At 60.5% G+C, this 14,142-nt stretch overlaps 1 protein-coding gene across 3 annotated transcripts; it reads right to left on the bottom strand.

Moving 5' to 3' along the window:
- Positions 1-475: 475 nt before the first annotated feature.
- On the bottom strand, positions 476-12,853 carry CEP95 (centrosomal protein 95). Of its 3 annotated transcripts, none has more exons than XM_073660318.1 (20): positions 12,297-12,853; positions 12,092-12,220; positions 11,790-11,897; positions 11,173-11,286; positions 10,540-10,612; positions 10,250-10,461; positions 9,978-10,190; positions 9,592-9,662; positions 5,339-5,484; positions 5,054-5,186; positions 4,865-4,979; positions 4,625-4,788; positions 4,392-4,484; positions 4,160-4,283; positions 3,910-4,079; positions 2,160-2,234; positions 1,940-2,092; positions 1,529-1,675; positions 1,384-1,455; positions 476-1,303 (listed from the first exon to the last, which is right to left on the bottom strand). In XM_073660318.1, exons 1-20 carry the CDS (start codon positions 12,313-12,315, stop codon positions 1,127-1,129), a joined length of 2,508 nt encoding a protein of 835 aa, XP_073516419.1. In that variant the 5' UTR covers positions 12,316-12,853; the 3' UTR covers positions 476-1,126. The 3 variants fall into 3 exon arrangements, with proteins under 3 accessions (XP_073516419.1, XP_073516420.1, XP_073516421.1); XM_073660319.1 differs by having other exon boundaries at positions 9,978-10,175; positions 12,297-12,852; XM_073660320.1 differs by lacking the exon at positions 11,790-11,897.
- Between the last annotated feature and the right edge of the window lie 1,289 nt (positions 12,854-14,142).

The following is a 14,142-nucleotide window of genomic DNA, read 5'->3' as shown; positions in this document are numbered from 1 at the left end:
GGGGAGACTGTTCCACTCCTACCGGACAAAGGCTGAGGGACCCCTGATTTCAGCCTCCGGACCCTGGCAGGAGGGAGGGGAGGAGTGCGAGGTCCCCGGCCCATCCTCCCGCTCCCGTAATCCTCTTCTGTGTCTGTCCGTGATAGGGACAGGAAAAACACTGGAGTTGGGGGTGGAGTGGGGGGGGCCTTTTAACCTCTTGTGTGTTTCCTGTCCCTATCAAGGACGACCTCCTGTCAGGAGGGACGTCCTGGACATAAGGATGGTGATCAGAGTCGGAGTAGGGGGCGCTATAGTCTTCATCTGTCTAGGGCACCAGAGCCGGAGGTTGGTTCCCCGCTTGTGCCGCTGTCCTCGCTTCATATTCCTCCTCCTTTACAATCTGACTGTAACAGAAATTCCCCCCTGCTCCCCGTATACGGACGGCCTTGTGTCAGTGACAGCAGTGTAAAGTATGGGGGAGAGAAACCAATAATTACTCATTATCAGGATTTTTTTACTGTTTTCATTCTGCAAAAAATAATAAGTTAAAAACCCAATAAATTATCTGGAACATCAAACGTCATTCATGGGGGAGGGGAAGTAAGGCACGGCGGTGTCAGTCTCCCGACACGTCGGGTCGGCCCAGCGGCCTCGGCACGGCGGTGTCAGTCTCCCGACACGTCGGGTCGGCCCAGCGGCCTCGGCACGGCGGTGTCAGTCTCCCGACACGTCGGGTCGGCCCAGCGGCCTCGGCACGGCGGTGTCAGTCTCCCGACACGTCGGGTCGGCCCAGCGGCCTCGGCACGGCGGTGTCAGTCTCCCGACACGTCGGGTCGGCCCAGCGGCCTCGGCACGGCGGTGTCAGTCTCCCGACACGTCGGGTCGGCCCAGCGGCCTCGGCACGGCGGTGTCAGTCTCCCGACACGTTGGGTCGGCCCAGCGGCCTCGGCACGGCGGTGTCAGTCTCCCGACACGTTGGGTCGGCCCAGCGGCAGCACCGTGGCTCAGTCTCCCGACACGTCGGGGTAGCGCAGCAGCAGCACCGCGGCTCAGTCTCCCGACACGTCGGGGTAGCGCAGCAGCAGCACCGCAGCTCCCCTGCCTCAGTGCTGGGCACTGCGCCCTCCGGTGGCCGGCCGGTGTATCACAGGCCATGGCTCTTGCTGTATTGGAACGCCGCCATGCCCAGCCTCCTCTGCAGCCTCTCGGCCTCCAGCTCCCTGAAGAAGGCGTCCTCGTCCGTGCGGAGGATCATCTCCTGCAGATCTTGGATTTCCTTCTCCATTTTAGCCCGCAGCTCTCGCTTCATCTGGTGCAGGTTCTGTGGGGGAGGGGGGCAGGTTACTGGGGGTCCGCACTACAGACGGGCAGGGTGGGATTATCGGGGGGGGATACACTCACCTTGGACTGCGCCTTCTCCCGGGTCTGGAGCTGCTGCTGCTCTTGGCTCACGGCGTCGGCCATCATGGAGAACTGGAGGAGGGAAGGGGTTACATGGCGGTGGGCAGCGGAGCGGCCGGGGCGGAGGATAGGAGTCGCAGCTTACCTGATCCTTGTAGTAGTTCTCCATGGACTCCAGCTCGTCCTGGTGCCGCCGGCGCTGCTCCTCCCGCTGCTCCTTGGCGTAAGATCGGACCTGACGCAGCCGCTGCTTCTGCAGCTCCAGACCCTCCGCAAACAGCTGCCCGAACATCTGGGGGCGAGAAGGGGCCGGGTGAGGCCGCGGGGGGTCCTGCTCACTGCCGCTGCAATGTTCCACCAGCCCGGGACCCCATGGAAAGTCTCTGCTGACAGCGCACAGGTCGTTACAGTGTGTCGGTCTGGACAGAAGCGCCAATCCTCTGACGGGTTGATGATTGTCCAGACTGACACACTGTAACGAACCCTCAGCCCCTCCTGAAGTTCAGCCATGTTCGGATCACAGCTGGAGGATTGTAGCCCCGGGGGTCGCACTCACCCGCTCCTCTCTGGTCCGGGCGCGCAGCAGTTTGGCGCGGAGCTGCACGTGGTAGTCGTCGTAGTACCGCTTCGCTCGGGCCACTTGCTGCCGGTTCTCCCGCTGCCGGTTCTGCGCAGATTTCTGCAGACGGATCCGGTCCTTGAAGTCTTTCTGCAGCGACATAATAAGATTATCCTCCGCCGCTCCGTGTGCACCGGGGGGACGGGGGGCCACTGACCAGACGCTGGCTGTGCTCCTGCTCCCTCTGGACGAGGCCGACCAGCAGCTGCTGCTTCCTGTGCGCTTCCTGCACCTGCAGAGACCAAAAGGGTGAGACCCCCCAGCCTGGGCGTAAGGACCCCGAGGGCGAGACCCCCACCGTCAGGGCGTAAGGATCCCGAGGGCAAGACCCCCCACCGCCAGGGCGCAAGGACCCCGAGGGCGAGACTTCCCCACCGCCAGGGAGTAAGGACCCCAAGGGCGAGACTTCCCCACCGCCAGGGCGTAAGGACCCCGAGGGCGAGACTTCCCCACCGCCAGGGCGTAAGGACCCCGAGGGCGAGACTTCCCCACCGCCAGGGCGTAAGGACCCCGAGGGCGAGACTTCCCCACCGCCAGGGCGTAAGGACCCCGAGGGCGAGACTTCCCCACCGCCAGGGCGTAAGGACCCCGAGGGCGAGACTTCCCCACCGCCAGGGAGTAAGGACCCCGAGGGCGAGACTTCCCCACCGCCAGGGCGTAAGGACCCCGAGGGCGAGACTTCCCCACCGCCAGGGCGTAAGGACCCCGAGGGCGAGACTTCCCCACCGCCAGGGCGTAAGGACCCCGAGGGCGAGACTTCCCCACCGCCAGGGCGTAAGGACCCCGAGGGCGAGACTTCCCCACCGCCAGGGCGTAAGGACCCCGAGGGCGAGACTTCCCCACCGCCAGGGCGTAAGGACCCCGAGGGCGAGACTTCCCCACCGCCAGGGCGTAAGGACCCCGAGGGCGAGACTTCCCCACCGCCAGGGCGTAAGGACCCCGAGGGCGAGACTTCCCCACCGCCAGGGCGTAAGGACCCCGAGGGCGAGACTTCCCCACCGCCAGGGCGTAAGGACCCCGAGGGCGAGACTTCCCCACCGCCAGGGCGTAAGGACCCCGAGGGCGAGACTTCCCCACCGCCAGGGCGTAAGGACCCCGAGGGCGAGACCCCCACCGTCAGGACCCCGAGGGAGAGACCCCCACTGCCAGGACGTAAGGTCCCCGAGGGCGAGACCCCCCCCCCCCCGCCAGGACGTAAGGACCCCGAGGGCGAGACTTCCCCCCCCCCCCGCCCGCCAGGACGTAAGGACCCCGAGGGCGAGACTCCCCCCCCCCCCCCCCCCCCCGCCAGGACGCAAGGTCCCCGAGGGCAAAACCTCCCCCCCCCCCCCCCGCCAGGACGCAAGTACCCCGAAGGCGAGACTTCCCCCCGCCAGTGCATAAGGACCCCGAGGGAGAGACCCCCACCGCCAGGCCGTAAGGTCCCCGAGGGCGAGACCCCCCCCCCCCCGCCAGGACGTAAGGACCCCGAGGGCGAGACTTCCCCCCCCCGCCAGGACGCAAGGACCCCGAGGGTGAGACTTCCCCACCCAGCCAGGACCCCGAGGGAGAGACCCCCACCGCCAGGGCGTAAGGACCCCGAGGGAGAGACCCCCACCGCCAGGGCGTAAGGACCCCGAGGGAGAGACCCCCCACCGCCAGGGCGTAAGGACCCCGAGGGAGAGACCCCCCCCACCGCCAGGGCGCAAGGTCCCTGAGGGCAAAACTCCCCCCCCCAGGACGCACGTACCCCGAAGGTGAGACTTCCCCCCCGCAAGGGCATAAGGACCCCGAGGGAGAGACCCCCAACCGCCAGGGCATAAGGACCCCGAGGGAGAGACCCCCCACCGCCAGGGCGTAAGGACCCCGAGGGAGAGACCCCCCCACCGCCAGGGCGTAGGGACCCCGTGGACACCCTGCCCTCTCACCTCCTTCTGCAGCTGGCGCTCGCTCCGCTCGTCTTCCTGCGCAGACCTGGCGAGCTGCTCCACCTGCGCCAGCTGCCCCCTCCACATGGCGCGGAGCGCGCGGTGCGAGATCTGCAGGTGCGGCATTTCCTCCAGGAGCAGCGGCAGCAGATCGTTCTCCGCGACCCTCACTGTAAGAGCGGACGGCGTCAGCCCCGGACCCCACCAAGGGAGACGCAGCGTCACTCCAGCCAGCAGCAGCGGGACTTACTTGGGTCTGCCGGCTTGTCAACGTTGGGGGTCCAACGCCTCGGCGGTGCCAGTTTCCCGGCGTACACCCGCTCCGGATGAGACCGCGGCGCCTCCTGCTGGAGGTTTTCTTTATATTCTTGTTCCTTTAGGGGGAAGAACAGAAGATGTGATCACAGCGCCCCCGCAGGTCCCGGCCAGTATTACACCCCTCCGGTGTTGCCTCGCTGGTGTCAGCCGGGGCGGTCACTCACCTCCGCCCGCAGCGCGGCCTTCAGTTTCGCCAGTTTCTGTTTCTCCGTCTCCTGGAAGTCCTTAAGTTCGTCCTCGTAGGCCCGGCGCAGCCGCTGTGGGGCGAGAGGGGCAATCACAGACTGGAGACGGATTATACAAACTACTGCTCTCTGTTATCAGCCACTGCAGGAGAAGTCAATAGGAAGCGCAAAGAAATGGCCGCCTCCACCATGCTTTACACTGCAGCACGTACCTGGGACTTCAGCCTCTCCAGGTCCAGCTCCTCCTGAATGCCCCTGCGGATCCTGCCCACCTCTCCGCGACCGTCTCTATTGAGAGCGTCCTCGAACTGCGCAGAGACAGAGCGGCGCGGAGAGGAGGAGAGCGAGCGGGGCCGGACAGCGGGGGTCTGCGGCGCTGGAGGGAGGGAGGACGCCCGGTTATAGCAGGTCAAACCCCCAGTGCTGCCCCCCCGTGGCCGCCCCGGCATTACCGTGCAGCCGCTTCTTCCTGCGGATCTCCATGATGCCGTCGCTGTGCTGGGAGAGCTTGTCGTCCTCCTTCACCTCGCTGCCGCCACTCCGGCCCCCCAGGGCCTTCTTCAGCATCTGTCAGTGTGACGCAGGGTAAGTGACGGCCGGCACCACACGGGGGTGCTGTGCTCCGCACATCCCACACTCACCTGGTCCAGCTCATCCAGCCGGCGGGAAAGCTTCTCCGACATCTGCTGCAGCTCCAGCTCCGACACTCTGTTCCGCGCTCTCTGCACCGACAGCGGCTTGTCCGCCAGCGCCAGGGGGTCCGGGGTCCGCGCGCTGCGGAGCAGAACCAGAGTCAGACACGCCATACCGCTGCTACTGCGGGCGGGGCATTGTGGGTACTGGGCAGGGGATGGGATGGACCAGGGCAGGACGAGGTATGCTGGGATGGGATGGACCGGGGCACTGATCTGGTCTCTGCCACTCACATCAGTAGTGAATCCTCGGGGTCTTCCAGGTGCCGCTCGTCTCCGCTCTGCACGTTTCTTCCTCTGTCGCTGGTCGTCGTTCCATCGCTCCGCAGCGTCATCAGGTGAACATCTGGCGCAGAGCGGAAACACACCGACCCCTGCGCCTGGTGAGCGGGAAACCAGAGAAATGTACAAGCTGAGCTCCGTCCCCTCCTCGTCGCCCCGTCGGCTCCTCGGCGCCCATTCCCCACGACCGCTCCGTCGGCTCCTCGGCGCCCATTCCCCACGACCGCTCCGTCGGCTCCTCGTCGCCCCGTCCGCTCCTCGGCGCCCATTCCCCACGACCACTCCGTCGGCTCCTCGTCCGCTCCTCGGCGCCCATTCCCCACGACCGCTCCGTCGGCTCTCATTCCCCATGACCGTTCCGTCGGCTCCTCGTCGCCCCGTCGGCTCCTCGGCGCCCATTCCCCATGACCGCTCCGTCGGCTCCTCGGCGCCCATTCCCCATGACCGCTCCGTCGGCTCCTCGGCGCCCATTCCCCATGACCGCTCCGTCGGCTCCTCGGCGCCCATTCCCCATGACCGCTCCGTCGGCTCCTCGGCGCCCATTCCCCATGACCGCTCCGTCGGCTCCTCGGCGCCCATTCCCCATGACCGCTCCGTCGGCTCCTCGTCGCCCATTCCCCATGACCGCTCCGTCGGCTCCTCGGCGCCCATTCCCCATGACCGCTCCGTCGGCTCCTCGGCGCCCATTCCCCATGACCGCTCCGTCGGCTCCTCGGCGCCCATTCCCCATGACCGCTCCGTCGGCTCCTCGTCGCCCATTCCCCATGACCGCTCCGTCGGCTCCTCGGCGCCCATTCCCCATGACCGCTCCGTCGGCTCCTCGTCGCCCATTCCCCATGACCGCTCCGTCGGCTCCTCGTCGCCCATTCCCCATGACCGCTCCGTCCGCTCCTCGGCGCCCATTCCCCATGACCGCTCCGTCGGCTCCTCGGCGCCCCGTCCGCTCCTCGGCGCCCATTCCCCATGACCGCTCCGTCGGCTCCTCGGCGCCCATTCCCCAAGACCGCTCCGTCGGCTCCTCGGCGCCCATTCCCCACGACCGCGCCATCCCCTCGTCAGCTCCTTGGCGCCCATTACCCACGACCGCTCCGTCGGCTCCTCGGCACCCCGTCCCCTCAGTCGGCTACCCGTCCCCACGGCCGCCTGTCGGCTCCCCGTCAGCTCCTCGGTTCCCCGTCCCCATGTCCGCTCTTCACAGCCCCATCTGCTCCTCACCGCCTCGTAACGCAAGGTGTAGGAAAGACTAAGTGCAACACGAAGGCAATAGGGAAAAGGGGGAGTGGAGACCTCCTATTTTGACCTTACATCACCCTGTCTCCACTGACATCCTTATATTGGTTCTTCACCAATCGCCGCAAGCGAACCTCGCCCTGTCTTTCCCTAGCGTTTGGCCCTGGCTAGAGAAGGGCGGGGGATGAGCGCTAGTCGATCCCCACTGACCACTAAAGACAACAAGGGGGAACAAACAAAGGAAGATAGCTTAGCTTTAGTCGACTTCAGAGATGAACACCCGTCCTCACAGCACCAGAGAAGAATAAGTACTGCTCTTGCTCCGAGCCTTCACAAAGGGTAATGTGAATAGCGCCGGCACCTCCCTCTAACAAACAGCAGATTTATACACCCAGGCCAGGGTGTTTATTAGCCGCTGGGTCCTAGAGAGACCGCCTCTAAGAAGGTGTCTGTAATGCCAAACGTAGAGATCTCCTGCAACCAACTGCAGGGCGACTGTCACCTCTGAAACACCCGCGACAGAACATCCTGCCACACCGAGGAGAGTGACGAAGCAAACAGCTCCTCCTCAGGAACTCCTGAAGCTTCTCCCCCACTGAAGGTACCAAACATATGGGTGATAACCATATGCACCGAAGAATGGTGACCTGCCGGTAGATTCTTGACGATGATTATTAATGGCAAATTCTGCCAGCGGTAAGTAGGATGCCCAATCCTCCTGATTTTCGGAGACGAAACACCTGAGGTAGGTCTCCAAGTTCTGATTGACCCGCTCCGTCTGACCATTCGACTGAGGGTGGAAGGCAGAGGAAAAGGACAGCTGCACCCCCAGTCGAGAACAGAACGCCTTCCAGAACTTAGAAACAAACTGGGCCCCCCGATCAGACACCACATTGGAGGGACCCCCGTGAAGCCTCACGATCTCATTTATGAACAGCTACGTGTTCAATCACATCCTGATGCAACCCTGGCCACCAAAAACGACGAGAGAGGAGGTCCGCGGTGGCCTTACCACCTGGATGACCAGCAAGCACAGAGTTATCATGTTCCTTAATTACTTTACGGCGCAGATCAGGGGGTACAAATAACCGTCCTGGAGGGCAGGAGGCAGGGGCGTCCCCCTGAGCCTCCAACACCTCGCCCTCCAGTGCCGAAATGACCACCCCCTTCTGTAATATCGGGGCAGGGTCCTCATGGTCGCCACCACCAGCGAAGCTCCGGGACAAAGCACCAGCCTTGACATTTTTGACCCCTGGATGAAAAGTGACAACAAAATTGAACCTAGTAAAAAACAGGGACCACCTGGCTTGCCTAGGGGTGAGACGTTTAGCTGACTGGAGATATGACAGGTTCTTATGATCAGTAATAAGATGGACAGCCCCCTCCAACCAATGTCCCCATTCCTCCAACGCCAATTTGATCGCCAAAAGTTCCCCATTGCTGCATTCATCTTTCCTTCAACTTTTACCAAGTTTCCTGTGCCTTTGTAGCTCACATCCCAAAACATGAGCGATCCACCACCATGCTTTACTGTTGGAATGATGTTCCTTTCATCATAGGCCTTGTTGACCTCTCTCCAAATGTAACGTTTATGGTGGTGGCCAAAAAGTTCAATTTTGGTCTCATCACTCCAAATTACCTTGTTCCGGAAGTTTTCAGGCTGGTCTCTGTGCTGTTTGGCGTATTGTAGGCGAGATACTTTGTGGCATTTGTGCAGTAATGGCTTTCTTCTGGCGACTCGACCATGCAGCCCATTTTTCTTCAAGTGCCTCCTTATTGTGCATCTTGAAAGAGCCACACAGCTAGTTTTCAGAGAGTCCCGAATTTCAGCTGATGTTATTTTATGGTTTTTCTTGGCATCCCGAACAATTTTCCTGGCAGTTGTGGCTGAAATTTCTGTTGGTCTACCTGACCGTGGTTTGGTTTTTACAGAGCCCCTGATTTTCCATTTGTTAATCACAGTTTGAACGCTGCTGACCGGCATTATCAATTCCTTGGATATCTTTTTGTATCCCTTTCCTATGTTATACAGTTCAACTCCCTTTTCCCGTAGATCCGTTCACAATTCTTTTTCTTTCCCCATAACTCACAATCCAGGAACGTCAGTGGCTGGATGAAAGATGCAAGAGTCTGTCTGGATCCCAGAAACTCACTCAGCTTTTATGCACACACACTGATTACAAGCAAACAGGTCACAGGTGAGGATGTTACCTTTAGTAGCCATTCAAACCCATTTGTGTCAAATTCTGGCCAAATGGCCAGAGGCAGACTGCGCAGCCGCTCTGCAACTGAACCCATACCAAGGGAGAAAGGGGGGAAAAAAAAGCCCACACCCAAAAACACACAGAGAAAAACAAAATGTCAGGGTTTTCTTGTTTTCAAAACGTGCTCGGCCGGTTATAAAGTCACGCCAGGTGTGGGAGAGACTTAGTGCAACACACAGGGAAGAGGGAAAGGGGGGAGTGGAGACCTCCTAGTCTGGTCTAGTGTCACCCTGTCTCAACTACCGTTCCTATATTGGCTCTTCACTAATCGCCGCAGGCGTACCTCGCCCTACTCTCCCTGGTGTATGGCTACGGCCCGGGACCGGAAGAGGTGAGCACTAGTCGATCTCCACTAAACTCTATAAACAAAAAGGGGGAACAAACAAGAGAAGATAGCTTAGCTTTAGTCGACTTCAGAGAGATGAACACAGCACCAGAGAGGAAGTAGTAAGGCAATAGCTCCAAGCCTTCACAATGGGTAATGTGAATATCGCCGGCACCTCCCTCTTGCACACAGCAGGTATTTATACACCCAGGCCAGGGTGTTAATTAGCCAGAGGAAGGTAGCCGCTGGGTCCTAGAGAGATCGCTTCTAAGAAGGTGAGAAGAGATCTCCTGCAACCAACTGCAGGGCGACTGTCACTTCTGACACACCCGTCCCCATGTCCGCTCCCACCGCCCCGTCGGCTCCCAGCTGCCCCACCCGCTCACCTCTCGTGCCTCTTCTCTCCTCCTCGCCGGTGATTTCCACGGTTCGGCCTCCTCTCTCGTCTCATGGACGCCTGAAGTAACAAGACAACAGATTTCATCCCCGCAGATTGTTGCTCGCCTCATCCCCCGCCCTGCAGGACGTCACGTGTCAGTGCAACATTATAAGGCCACGTTCACACGTTCCTGTTTTTACAAGGCACAACAAGGAGTGGGAAAAACACTGAAGGTGTGAACGTGGCCTAACAATAGTCTACATCGCCCCCGGAGCAGAGCATCATGGACTCCCGGCTCCGGGTGTCTTCATCCCCAGAACTGATGGGTTTAAGCAGCAGAATCTTAAATGCAGCTCTGGATGTGACTGGAGCCTTATATGAGGAGGACATTACCTTCATGACTGGCTGCGGAGGTGGCCGGACCCCATCTCCCATCTGGACGCGCCGCACCTTTCCCCGGGCTGCTCGGCGACACCAGGACGTCTCTGTCCACCGCCGGAGGCCGATTCTGCGGGCACGGAGGCCTTAGGAGGACGGCGGCCGGGGGCTCCCGTGGACCGGGCCGTGTGACGCTCTCCCACTCGAGGATTCCTGGAAACACAGGAGCTTTCTTCAGTGTCTCCCACACGACCGCCCAGAGCGCCCCCCAGTGGTGCGTCACTTACTGTTGCCCCCTGTGACAGCAGACACGTGACGATCAGCGGCGGCTGGCCGGGGGGTCTGTGCCCGCTCCACGCGACTAACAACATCCGGACAAATTCCCCCGTAATCACCTCTCAGCGAGAACGTGTGCGCCGTGTCCCCCAGACGGATCAGCTCCGCCGTAGACTCCGAGCCGTCAGCCCCCGAGGACGGAGGAAGGACAGAGGAGACAGACCTGAGGGCGAGACGTGATCAGACCCCGGGGTCACAGAGCGACAGAGCGGGGGCAACAGGACCGCAACTCACCACTTACCCGGAAGATGGAGGCAGAGTCTCACCACCCCGCCCAATCACAAGTCGCCCCCTGAGGGAAGGATACGCATCGTCTGAAAGAGAGGACAACGAATTCACATCAACGTCCTCCAGAGCAGCGCTCACTATTCTGCTGGTGCAGTCACTGTGTACATACATTACATTACTGATCCTGAGTTACATCCTGTATTATACTCCAGAGCTGCACTCACTATTCTGCTGGTGCAGTCACTGTGTACATACATTACATTACTGATCCTGAGTTACCTCCTGTATTATACTCCAGAGCTGCACTCACTATTCTGCTGGTGCAGTCACTGTGTACATACATTACATTACTGATCCTGAGTTACATCCTGTATTATACTCCAGAGCTGCACTCACTATTCTGCTGGTGCAGTCACTGTGTACATACATTACATTACTGATCCTGAGTTACATCCTGTATTATACCCCAGAGCTGCACTCACTATTCTGCTGGTGCAGTCACTGTGTACATACATTACATTACTGATCCTGAGTTACCTCCTGTATTATCCTCCAGAGCTGCACTCACTATTCTGCTGGTGCAGTCACTATGTACATACATCACTGATGCTGCACTATGCTCCGGAGCAGCACTCCATGTTCTTACTTCCGTTCTGGGAGGACACCTCGCTGATCTGCTCGGTCAGATACTCCAGGAGGCCATCAAATATCTCCAGAAGGTTCTTAATGGACTCAGGGTCTCCATGGACGACGTTCTCACCTGTGAAAAAAAGAGGACGGTGAGGAGGGCGGGGGGCGAGGACGGTGAGGAGGGCGGGGGGCGAGGACGGTGAGGAGGGCGGGGGGCGAGGACGGTGAGGAGGGCGGGGACGGCGAGGACGGTGAGGAGGGCGGGGACGGCGAGGACGGTGAGGAGGGCGGGGACGGCGGGGGGCGAGGACGGTGAGGAGGGCGGGGACGGCGAGGACGGTGAGGAGGGCGAGGACGGTGAGGAGGGCGGGGACGGCGAGGACGGTGAGGAGGGCGGGGACGGCGAGGACGGTGAGGAGGGCGGGGACGGCGAGGAGGGCGGGGACGGCGAGGAGGGCGGGGACGGCGGGGACGGCGAGGAGGGCGAGGAGGGCGGGGACGGCGAGGAGGGCGAGGGAGGGGAGGAGGGCGGGGGGCGAGGGCGGGGGGGAGGGCGGGGGGCGAGGGCGGGGGGCGAGGGCGGAGGGCGGGGGGCGAGGACGGGCGGCGAGGACGGCAGGGGTCTGCACTCACCTGTGATGTGGGACAGGCTGACCTGCAGATAGTCCAGGGCCAGCGAGTCGATCACCGATTGCACATTGTGGGCGTCATCCTCCGTTGTGCGGGAATCGGCAATAAGATCTGCGGGGGGGGGGGGGGGGGGGGATATTAAAGGGCCGGAGTCGCTGCTTGCTGTCAGTGAATAGAAAGCATTCTGCCCCATTCCTGCTCTCGGCTGAGGGTTTGTTACAGTGTGGTAGATTGGACAGTCACAGCAGCAGCGGTCCTGCACACACCGCACGGATGGCCGCAGGGTCACATGACACGTTACCTACCTGGCACCGGCTCTCCTAGAACGGCCTCGTACAGGGCAACAAAGACGCGGGCGTCACAGTGTGTCAGCGCAGCCACCGGCAGGGAGAGGCGGCAGCGGCACAGGAGGCTGTTCGCCATGGAGACCCAGTCTGTGGGGGGGAGGGGAGAAGAGTCAGCGGGGAACAGTGTGAACAGCGACAAACAGCAGACACAGAAGGTACTGACCCGACTCCACCGCACCCATCCTGAGCTCCAGGGTCAGCCGCCAGCCACCCCAGGTCCAGGGCAATAATCAGCCGCCAGCCACCCCAGGTCCAGGGCAATAATCAGCCGCCAACCACCCCAGGTCCAGGGCAAAAAGAAGTCTACAGTAGAGGGGGAATAGTCAGCTCCTAGTCACCCTCAGGTCTAGGATATCATCAGCTTCTAGTCACTCCAGGTCCAGGGCAATAATCAGCCTCCAGGCACCCCAGGTCCAGGTGAAAATGAATAGTCAGTTTCTAGTCACCCCCGGTCCAGGACATAATTCGCTTCCAGCCACCCCCGGCCCAGGCTGCAGCCCCGCAGACATGAATAGTTTGGGTCATTTAAACCGCCAGTGCGCGCTGATTGGTTACCTCGTACCGGGCTGTTACTTCCGGATATGACGTCACGTTGCTAAATAGAATCCGTAACACTATTATAACAAAATTAACAGCAGAGAAATACGGACCGGAAACCAGAACAGAAACCGGAGAAAATCTAAACAAAATCTGAAGCAAATCCGAAAAATATTTCTTCACAAAGTATTCCTCCGCCGTAAAATAGTCCCGGCAATGACGTCACGACCAACCAGTGCGGGGGAGAAAAGGGCGGGGTCGGAAGTAAAACAGGAAGCGTAAGGGGGCGTAGTCAACCGCTACTGTTACTATGGTGACTGCAGATGTAGGGACAACACGGCAGACACGTGACCTAGAGGTTACAACAACGGGCAAACAGGAAAGTGACGTCATAAAGAGGAGGCGAGAAGGGGGAGGAGCGAAAGAGGGAAGAGCGAGAGAGAAACAGGGAGGAGCGAAAGAAAGAGGGAGGAGCGAGAGAGAAACAGGGAGGAGCGAGAGAGAAACAGGGAGGAGCGAGAGAGAAAGAGGGAGGAGCGAGAGAGAAACAGGGAGGAGCGAGAGAGAAACAGGGAGGAGCGAAAGAAAGAGGGAGGAGCGAGAGAGAAACAGGGAGGAGCGAAAGAAAGAGGGAAGAGCGAGAGAGAAACAGGGAGGAGCGAGAGAGAAACAGGGAGGAGCGAGAGAGAAACAGGGAGGAGCGAGAGAGAAAGAGGGAGGAGCGAAAGAAAGAGGGAGGAGCGAGAGAGAAACAGGGAGGAGCGAAAGAAAGAGGGAAGAGCGAGAGAGAAACAGGGAGGAGCGAGAGAGAAACAGGAAGGAGCGAGAGAGAAAGAGGGAGGAGAGAGAGAAAGAGGGAGGAGAGAGAGAGAAAGAGGGAGGAGCGAGAGAAAGAGGGAGGAGCGAGAGAGAAAGAGGGAGGAGTGAGAGAGAAAGAGGGAGGAGCGAGAGAGAAACAGGGAGGAGCGAGAGAGAAACGGAGGAGCGAAAGAAAGAGGGAGGAGCGAGAGAGAAACAGGGAGGAGCGAGAGAGAAACAAGGAGGAGCGAGAGAGAAAGGGAGGAGCGAGAGAGAAAGAGGGAGGAGCGAGAGAAAGAGGGAGGAGCGAGAGAAAGAGGGAGGAGCGAGAGAAAGAGGGAGGAGCGAGAGAGAAACAGGGAGGAGCGAGAGAGAAACGGAGGAGCGAAAGAAAGAGGGAAGAGCGAGAGAGAAACAGGGAGGAGCGAGAGAGAAACAAGGAGGAGCGAGAGAGAAAGGGAGGAGCGAGAGAGAAAGAGGGAGGAGCGAGAGAAAGAGGGAGGAGCGAGAGAGAAACAGGGAGGAGCGAGAGAGAAACAAGGAGGAGCGAGAGAGAAAGAGGGAGGAGCGAGAGAGAAAGAGGGAGGAGCGAAAGAAAGAGGGAAGAGCGAGAGAGAAAGAGGGAGGAGCGAGAGAGAAAGAGGGAGGAGCGAGAGAGAAAGAGGGAGGAGCGA

This window comes from Phyllobates terribilis, unplaced genomic scaffold, assembly GCF_046119375.1.
Source record: "Phyllobates terribilis strain yellow unplaced genomic scaffold, ASM4611937v1 Scaffold_25__1_contigs__length_18738178, whole genome shotgun sequence".
NCBI classification, from domain to species: Eukaryota; Metazoa; Chordata; class Amphibia; order Anura; family Dendrobatidae; genus Phyllobates; species Phyllobates terribilis.
This window is presented reverse-complemented; position numbering and strand designations above follow the sequence as displayed.